Source organism: Pantherophis guttatus, chromosome 4 (assembly GCF_059756535.1).
Source record: "Pantherophis guttatus breed Tessera chromosome 4, ASM5975653v1, whole genome shotgun sequence".
NCBI classification, from domain to species: Eukaryota; Metazoa; Chordata; class Lepidosauria; order Squamata; family Colubridae; genus Pantherophis; species Pantherophis guttatus.
In genome coordinates this window covers 58842878-58852877 of record NC_142066.1, presented here as the reverse complement: position 1 = coordinate 58852877, position 10000 = coordinate 58842878, and the positions used below count along the sequence as shown (strand labels likewise).

The 10000-nt window shown below is 40.0% G+C and overlaps 1 protein-coding gene across 1 annotated transcript; it reads right to left on the bottom strand.

Moving 5' to 3' along the window:
- Positions 1–6351: 6351 nt before the first annotated feature.
- On the bottom strand, positions 6352–9137 carry LOC117665048 (interleukin-8-like). Its single transcript, XM_034416572.3, has 4 exons — positions 8996–9137; positions 8150–8285; positions 7750–7833; positions 6352–7260 (listed from the first exon to the last, which is right to left on the bottom strand). The coding sequence occupies exons 1-4, from the start codon at positions 9057–9059 to the stop codon at positions 7230–7232; spliced, it is 315 nt and encodes a 104-aa protein (XP_034272463.1). The 5' UTR covers positions 9060–9137; the 3' UTR covers positions 6352–7229.
- Positions 9138–10000: the final 863 nt, after the last annotated feature.

Sequence of the window (10000 nt, the reverse complement as noted above, 5' to 3'; positions counted from 1 at the left end):
GTAGGCAATCTTTCTTTGGGTGGTGCATGCTCTTCGTGGTCGCTTTGTGGGTGCCCCTCGTCTGTTTCGGGGTTTGGGCTTTTTTGCGCCAGGGGATTCAAATCCTGGCTTCCCATTGGTTGGGGGCCATCCCAAGATGGCCACCGGGAAGAAGGCGCGAAAATGGGTTCGACCAGCTCGAAGTCATCGGACTGAGATGATCTACCCCTTTCTGGTGGCGTTTCTTCCTCGGATGTCTTCGGGCCTCGATCACTGCTTCTTAGTGCTTGGAGGTCCACGATGAGGTTTTCCTTGTCGTTGCTTGCTTCCATCAGTTTCAGGATGGAGAGTTTAAATCTGTTCATTTTCTGTGTCGCTTTTTCTTCCAGGATGACGGCCTTTTCGGGTGACCTCTCCTCGTCAGATTGTGAATCCAGGCTGGAGTCCTGCTCGCTCTCAGCTGTCATTTCCTCCACTGTGGTGCCCTTGGATGCCAGTAGCTCGGCCATCTTTTTGGTGAGTGCTCTTGTCTGTACTCTGTTTGTTTCTTCAGGGCAAATGTTGGGTTCAGTCATCATTTGGAGTTATGGGCAACCATCCTCTGCAACCATATTGTTTGGTGATGGATCTAGCCCAATAACTCACAGACAAATTCTCTTTCTCAATTGAATTCCTTTACTGCAGGCCTAGATGAATCCTAGGCCTTGTGGAGCCAGAGGTCACTGACCTTAGATCTTTCTCTTTCAGGTACACATCTGGAACAACCAGAATACCTCATGGTGAGAGCTATTATACCCAGGAGGAGGGGGCAGAAGGTAAGGAGTGGCTATGGGAGTGATGGGATATGTGGTTAGTTAACCCCTACAGAGCCATGTGTCCAGGGTGGCAATACAGTTAGGCATTTACCATGACACTTTCAAGAACATTCCAATCAGTGCAGTGAAGGCAGGCCTGTAGCTTTAACTTTGCCTCCTCCGTCCAGGTCTTCACTGATTTAATTGTTGGTTTTGTGGTTTTAAGTCTTTGCCTGTAAGCAGGTACAAGGTGAATCATGCAATGATCAGAGTGTCCCACAGCTGCTCATCATGAGGACCATTAAGCATCTTTTAGTGTTGTGTAGCAATGGTCTAAAGTATTCGTGCCTCTAGTGGGACAATTGACATGCTAAAAGTACTTTGGTAGCTCTTTCCTTAAGTTTGCCTTGTTTAGATCTCCCAAAATAATGGCCAGCGAATCGGGGTATTTGGCTTCAGCTTCCATAATTTGGTCAGCCAGAGTTCGTAATGCCTTGTTTATACAGGCGTGTGTGGGACATAAACAGCAATTAGAAAAAATGAGGAAAATTCTTCATCTAATCTGACAAAATGAAAGTTTTAAAAGAATGTAATCTTTCACTGTATAAAATAAGCAATCCCATTACTAAATGAGCATCTTTAATTCTGAGATTGAGTATGAATACAGACCCTCCAATGGGTAAGATTAGGTTTTGCCACATAGACACAGAAAGATTTTCCCCATTTGGAAAGGTAAAAGGTATGGTCTTTTACTACTAGAAGAGGAAGCTGTTGGATGAAGGGTGAAAAGAAGAAGGATTAATATTACTCTATAGCCTTGACATTAACTTTTTTTTTTAATTTGATTTATAGGCTGCCCTTCTCCGGAGACTCACAGGGTGTTAAGGGCGGCTTATAGTGTGTTAAGCAATAGCCTTCATACTTCTTGTATATTTTATACAAAGTCAGCTTATTGCCCCCACAAACTGGGTCCTCAATTTACCTACCTTAGAAAAGATGGAAGGCTGAGTCAACCTTGAGCCTGGCAAGATTTGAACTTACTTTAATTGCAGACAGCTGGTGTTAAATTGCAGTGCCTTGGCTGCAGAGCTATCCAGGCTCCTGTTGGCATTTCTGTATCTTGGATTAAGATATGGAGCAAGCTGTATAATACCATTACTAGTCATTGAATATTGTTTCTTATTCATGCATTAAGTGACAAAAGAACAATTAGAGTAAGATGTACCTCTCAAGGATACTTGGAAGAATTCATTCTAACTACCTAGAGTGTAGAATACAATTGCATATTGATCACATCTCTTACTTAATTTTTATAAAGATGGTGTGCAAGGTAGTCTGAAAAACCCAAACTTCCACCTTCCAAAGTAGCAGAGAGGCATGTTACTATGCTGCTATATACAGATGATGCAGTAATCTCTCAAGGACACTCATTGGACTCAAGAGAGTTTTCAACTTCATTGTAGAATCATGGAATCATAGGGCTGGAAGGGATCTGAGAAGTCTTCAAGTTCTACCCTCTGGTCAAGGCAGGAGTCCTTGCACCATCCCAGACAAATGATTGTACAATATTTTCTTGAAAACCTCCATGAAAAAACTCCATTATAAAGAGAGTAAACTGAAAATCTAAAACTAAAATAATGGCATTCACAAATAGTCCAAAAAGCATTCCTGAACTATTAACAACAATGCAGTGGTGTCACAGTGGTTAGAATGCAGTATTGCAGGCTAATTCTACTGACTGCCAGAGATTCAATTTTCACTGGCTCAAGACTGACTCAGCCTTCCATCCTTCCAAGGTTGTTAAAATGAAGACCCAAATTGTTGGGGCCAATATGCTGACTGTAAACTGCTTAAAGAGGATTGTAAAGCATTGTGAAGTGGTATATAAACCTAAGTGATATTGCTATTGCTAATATGCAGTTTTTCTGATACCTGCGGATAATCTTCCAGGCTAATGCAAATAAAAGGGCCAATGCTAACTATGCTTCACAAAATGCACATAGGAGCGTAGCAGTTATTTTAAGTTTTCATCATTCCAGAGAACATTAGTATGTACCTGCAGCCATTCAGCTCTTTGAGACCAAGCTCAGTTACTTTATGCTGGACAACTTGGGTACCCCATTCCCTTTCAGTCTTGCAGCATTGGAACTTGTTCAATTGAAAGTTTTAACAGCCATCTCCCAAAGTCCTTGCTGTGTCTCCAGTGCTCTACTAGGCATGGAAGCTGGAATGGTGAGAGTGGGGACTAGAACAGTGATGGCGAACCTTTTTGGCACCAAGTGCCGAAAAGGGAGCATGCATGCGCGGCTCCGAGTGCCGAAAAGGGAGCACTTTGCGCTCATCTAGGCTGCGACCAGGAAGAGGAGCTGCCCAGGGGGCATGCCCGCACCTGAAAATGAACTTCTGGTTTCCGGTGTGTGCATGTGCGCCAGCCAGTAAGTCTTCTGGTTACAGCCGCGCATACGCACATGCTGATCAGTTGGCCGGTGCACATGCTCACACTGGAAAATAGAAGACCAGCTCTTTCGGTTTCCAGTACTGCCGCACGCACAAAGGCCAGTTGATTGCCAGGTGCGCATGTACACCAGAAACCCGGAAGAGGAATGGGCGATGGTGCGTGTGCCAGGTGACATGGCTTCATGTGCCATTTCAGGCACGTGTGCCATAGGTTCGCCATCATGGGACTAGAATATAGCAAGTTGTATTTACTGGCTGATGCTGACACTTTCCCCTATATGCTTAGTTCCACTAACATTAGAATACAGATTTCAAAGCGGGTGGAAACCAGTAGTTTACAACAAGCATTAGGCTTTCTCCCATTTACTTATATTTGGGGTTATGAGCAACAAGGGCCAGATTTAATCAACATTTTTTTTACTACTGGTTCTGTGGGCGTGTCTTGGTGGGCGTGGTATGGCTTGGTGCCAGTGTCTTGGTAGGCGTGGCAGGGAAAGGATACTGCAAAATCTCCATTCCTACCCCACTCCAGTGGAAGGATACTGCAAAATCCCCATTCCCTCTCCATTCCTGGGGGAAAGATATTGCAAAATCTCCATTCCCTTCCCTTTCCTGGGGGAAAGATACTACGAAATCTCCATTCCCACCCCACCCTGGGACCAGTCAGAGGTGGTATTTGCCGGTTCTCTGAACTGCTCAAAATTTCCACTACCGGTTCTCCAGAACCTGTCAGAACTGCTGGATTTCACCCCTGCTCAAATGGATGCTAGTGTTGTGGTCTGCCAGCAGCCTGTGGAGCTGGCAGCAGAGTTGGACAGTGAGGACGCTGAGGAAGAACATGGGCCAGTCCTGGAGGCTGAGGAAGGCCCAGATGAGGGCTCTGCGTCAGAGGCAGAGATGGGGTCAGGCCATCTGGGAGTGATGTGCGGACTCCGGAATCTCCAGAGGCTGGCAACAGAGAGGCAGAGGAAGAGGAAGAGAAAGAATCTGTTCCTAGTGCACACATGAGAAGAGTTGCCAGAAGGCAAGAGCAGCTAAAGCAAAAAGGATGATTTGGGAATAAGCCCAAGAGATCATTGGCCCTTCCCATAAGACTTAAAAGACCAGCAATGGCTCTTGATCTCTTTGTCGGAAAACAACGTTGATAGATTTGTTTCTTGTCTTGCTGCATTTATTTCTTGTCGGCGTCTTCTGCTTCTGAACTTTTGTCAAGAAGTTTGGCAGTTTGCCACAGTAGACCAAGGTTGGTCATAAGGCTGAAGAATTGTGTTATGAAGAATTTGTTTTGAATTAGTTTGGACTACATTGAGAATGAGTTAATTCTCAGCTGTTCTAATAAAGTCTGTTTGTTTAGAACTGATTGTGTCTAATAATACCTACTTGGGCTTGGGTCACAACAGCTGGTAATACCATTCAGTTTCTCATGGTAGATATTCTGAGATTCAGTCTGGCAGCAACTGTGTATATCATATAGCTTAATATCCTAAATCAGAGAAAGGCTTTCACCTTAGCCCAATATAATGCTTTCCCTTCAGCACTTTTGGCTGGAAGATTAAAAAGGACACTGTATGTATTACAGGTATGTCCTTATGACCCAGGACAGGTTGAAACTATATTCTCCTATATTGTCAACTTTTATACAGAATCTCAAAATGCTCTAATTACTCCATCCCTGACCAGCAGAACAGGATTCATCAGTATAACAATTTTTCCATTTTGACAACAACCCTGAAACACATGAGGTTGTCAGGATTTGCATGGCAGCATGCAAAATTAAAAATAAAGGGAATCCCTGCAGATTTAACTCTGCTAGTCATTACCAATTATAGAGGGCAATGCTCATCTCCATTTCAAGATTCATTGAGCCAATGCTGTCTGAAGTTTCTGCAGTCATGTGACCAGCATAACATCATGACGCATTGTTACCTTCCCACTGAAGTCCATTTGGGGCAGTGTGATGGCTCAGCTGGTTTAAGACCCAAGTGTCACACAATGGGGTAAGCTCACATTCTCACCCTAACTCCTGCTAACCTAGCAGTTTGAAAGCATGCAACTGTGAGTAGATAAGTAGGAATGCAAAATTAGGCAGATAATAATTAAGACAATTGAACCTGCCTAAGTATAGATAGCCATAAATGGCCCAGGTTTAGCATTAAGTGTGGATTACATTTTAACTAATTCTTTTATGCTTTAGTGAATACAGTACACATTATGCCAGCTATTGTACTACTATGTATTCCATTCAGGTTTGGAGGGGTCTGAAAGAGAATTTGCCTTTTAGATAATTTATTGTTTTATCTATCAATATTCATTTTTAGATTTATATTGCTATATCAATGTTTATACTACCCAGATTGCTAAATTTCTTTTGTCATATATGCGTAGTCTGAACAAGCATCTTATCATTTTTTGAATTAAGATTGTCTTTTACCCAAAATTCTTTGCTTGTGATGAAAGAGAAAGAAAAGATATTGTACAGCTATCCTGCTTATCAATGAATTCTTTGAGCACAGGATACAAAACTAAAGGGAGGTGTCATCCACTGTTTAAACTATTATACTTTTAAAAGATTGTAGGAAGTTAACACCCACCCCTCTCCTAGGAAAATGAGATATTTTAGGAAATATTAAAAGGGCAGAATATTTCCCCTAAAAGGGAGGCAGAAACTCAGCCCTCCCACCTTTGTCAATGGGCCATTAAGGCCTGGGCCAGTCTGTTCTACATAACAAAGATCTACCTCCTTCAGGCAGAGCCATAATAGGAATCCCATGTAATGAAAGCCCTTTCATTACATCATCACCTAGCAAGAGTCAACCAAACTTGGGACTCAAAAACACAACCTTGGAAGTTACCCCTGCATGGCCCCATGGGAGTCTGATAACCAATCAGAATACAAGCTCAAATTCAAACGCCCAGAGAGGGTATAAAACTCAGGCACCCCCCCCCCCGCGCCCCAGCATCTCTTCCCCTTTTTTCTCTTCACCCAAGATCTTCAAGGCATGTGATCCTGTCCACCATTAAAACCATCTTTCCAAGCAGCCACCATGTTTCCAGTGTCTTTTTCCCCACTTGGAACTGAACCCAGAAGGATATTTCTTCCAACAAGACAAAACTAAAATAATATTTCATCATTAAAATAATTTAATTAATTGCACATTGGTTGTACAAAAATATTTTAACAGTATTCAGTAATTGTTCAATAAATATATAAATAAATCTTAAATGATCATCTTATGGATGTGAAAGTTCCAGATACCTCTTCTGGGTAAAGAGTTTTTCACATAAAAATTCACTATAAACATTCTTTCAAATATCTGGTTCCCTCAACATAAACATTATAATTTTAAAACGCTCAGACACAAACATTTTCTAGTATAATAAATAATACTTCACATATGTGTATATTAATAAATAATGTAGAAACACTCTGAGAATAATGCACATTTGTGAATCTAGTGAGTTTCCATCAATGCTCAACACAAGATATAAGATTCTCTGCCTCTTGGCCTCCCAACAATCCCGTAAAGTGACTAGATGAAGGCAATTCAGGAGTTTCATGGCCAAACTGGGCTTTCAACCTGAACCTCCTTAGATTTGCACTCTAAACTGATTCTCACAATAGACAGCCCAAGGCTGCTTTGACTCATCCAAACTTATGCAACTCTATAGGTTGCTCTGTGCCCAAGGGTAACAGAAACTATTGCCAATTTGTTTTACTATCATGGCAATCTTATGCAACCATCATGGGACTTCCATTTTAACTGCATTTAGTAATGTCTTTTGTTTTCCAAATCTTTACTCCTCATCTTATCTTTGCATTAGAGCATTTCCTCTATGCATGCGATAGATACATTTCTAATGATTTTCCCTCAATGAAATTATACAATAAATAATTTTTCAAAATTCTTAATATAAAAGACTCTTCTTAAAATGTAGGTTTGTTGGAAGTGGCTCAGCTTCTTTTAAGGATGCCAACGATGAGATAATTTGAAGCTTCTCTCATGACTGTGTCTCCGCATTATTCTTAGCCCTGGAGTAAAAGAAATGTAAGAAAAAATAAGAAAAAATGAAGAGTTGTTTAGATTGAGATAAGTGATATGCCTATAAAAACAAATTTCCAGACAAAAATATTGATATGCAGTCATGCCAGTCTCTGCTCTGGAATGAATGTCTAATTCCAGAATCATTCCTTTATTTGTCTAACAGTGAGGCTTATCTCTGGTCAGCTCAATGAACTAAGGAGAAATTTTCTGACTTGAGATCAATCAGTGGAACAACTTGCCTCCAGAAGTTGTGTGTGCCCCATCAATGGAGGCTTTTAAGAAAAAGATTGTCCAGAATGGTAAAGGTTCTCCTGCCTTGGGGAGGAGGTTGGACTGGAAGACCTCTGAGATCAAATCCCATGATCTATGTTCTATGTTCTAAATACTATCTTTGATAAGACTTCTTTTGAATAAACACATTCAGAAAAATTGTACTATAAGATTTTTTTTAAAATTAGAAGAAAATAAGTATTTACTTTTCCAGAAGATTTGTGATGACTTTTTTCACCCAGATTGCAGTGGGGTCCAAGCACACTCGTCTGCCATCCTTAAGAGTTGCACTGCAACAAATGAAAATCATGATAATCAAGCACTGAGTTTGCAGAAGGTTACTGTCTTTCAGTTTGTCTGTTTATTGATTTAATCTATAGGGCTTCTATGATTTTCCAATCATACAAATCACACCAACCATTTGATTTTAATACACAAGAGCAAAGAATTTCTAGTGCCACTAGCATCTAGTGATGCTAACAGTCCACAAGTGGGAAAATCCAGATCTGTGCACAAGTTTTTCATGGGGCAGTTGGGCAGCAATGCTTCATGGTAGATTGTGCCTTAAAACCAATGACAAATATGAAGTAGCAAAAGTATACTTACATGACCTGAATGGAACTGCAATGTGGTCCACTTTTGATCAAGTTGACACTTGCAATGTGTCCACGGAGGCTGGGATTAGAATAGGTTTCTATACATTGACACCGAAGTTCAAGCCCTACACTGGCCAATGAAGCTCCTATGAAAAAACAGAAGTTTAGAAAATAATTAAATTCTCTGTATAATATATTTTAAACCTCTTTTCCAAAGGCTTGTTGTAATGTGCTTTTCTTTAACTTGATTCAGTCCCATTTATGAAAACCATTTCAATTATCCCTAAACTCGTTAAGTTAATTATTCCTATCAGTTCTCTCTTATCTATTATCTTTCAAATCTTATCTGAAGTAATAACATTTTGACTTGCAGATTACAGTAAAATCATTTGCACAGCTATTGCATTGCTAGTTGAGACTATAGATCTATCTCTAATCAATCCTTTTGCTTTCATTGTAACAACCCATCCAGATCATTAAAAAGTTGTGGTAAATACAACTATTCCCCATTAATATTTCCTAGGATATAGTGCTCAAAGGTAGATTACTTTAGGATCTAGAAGTGTCATTTATTAATAACAACTTCTGAAAGATCTGTCCTTTTAAATAAATTCATGCATAAGATGCATTTAGTAAGTTTTACTTAAAAAGAGAAGAAAAAGTACAAAAATATATTTTCCTTTGGATGTCAAAAGACTTCTGAGAATCTGTTTAGCATTTAATTATTAAATAACAGCTTTTTGCTGAAAATGATTTTTCCGTTACAAGCAATTATCCTCCTCCTGACAATAGTAAGCTTACCTTCCCCAGAAAATAGTTTATAGCCTCTTATACAAATCAAACAAACTTTGCCTACCTTCTGTCACTGTTGCAGAGACTAAGAGAAGAGCCAAAACTGCAGCTACAGCCTTGAAGTCCATGACAAGAGAGGGAATTGTTTTCTTGGCTGGGATCCTGGAGAGCAGAAGACTGTTTGCTCAAGAAAGCCTGTGTTTGACTGAGCTCCACCACTTCTCTGGCTTATATACTAATGGACCTTGTCAGAGGAAATTCCCAGGGCTTGTAAGGCACTCTCTTAAAATGAGTCATTAGGAGATCTGAAAGCAACTGCTTCCGACTACAATGATGACAGCCTATACTGATTTATTTACTTCTACAGAAGGGTATTCACGCAACTTTTAACTTTGAATTCTTCTGCTTTTCAAAATCAATATGTTTGCATTTTCTAAGAAGAAGTGAATTGCCTGAAGAGCAATGCATCTCTCTGAATACATGGAAAGCCTGTATCACAAGGTTTGTTATCCACAAGAATCAGTTGAGACTTCTGTACTCATATTTCAAGTACAAATTGTTTGGTTCTGGATTTTTGCATAGTTTTAAAATTTTAATTCTTTGTCTATATATCTTTTTATGATCTGTTAGCAGCCCAGAGTCACCTTTTCAGGGAGATGGGAGCATATTATTTTAATAAATGAATAAATAAAAATATGATAAGAATTAAAACTGCTGAATGGAAAAACATTTTTCTCCACTAGACATATAAACTATTAACCCACACATCTCTTTTAGCACTGCACTTTCTAAGAATCAAATGAGATAATGTCATTTAATTCATGTCATTAAGACAGTAATTCCTTAAACTTTATTTCAAAATATAAAATCAATCCCTTTAACCCAGACATATATATATATATAAATATAAATGTAGGTCTTTGGTTATTCGGGTCTTCTCCCACGTAAAATTTGAAGTGTCTTGGCGACGTTTGGACGAAGTCTCATTCGTCATCTTCAGGCTGGTGTTCTCGGCTTCGTGCTTCCTGGAAGCACAAAGCCGAGAACACCAGCCTGAAGATGACGAATG

Bases quoted from the DNA above. Each gene is read 5' to 3' on its own strand.
- LOC117665048 (XM_034416572.3), bottom strand. From the start codon at position 9,059: ATGGACTTCAAGGCTGTAGCTGCAGTTTTGGCTCTTCTCTTAGTCTCT. The intron at 7,834-8,149 runs GTAAGTATACTT...CATTTGTTGCAG, and splicing joins TGCAGTTCCATTCAGGTCAT to TGCAACTCTTAAGGATGGCA. The intron at 7,261-7,749 runs GTAAATACTTAT...CTTTTACTCCAG, and splicing joins ATCACAAATCTTCTGGAAAA to GGCTAAGAATAATGCGGAGA.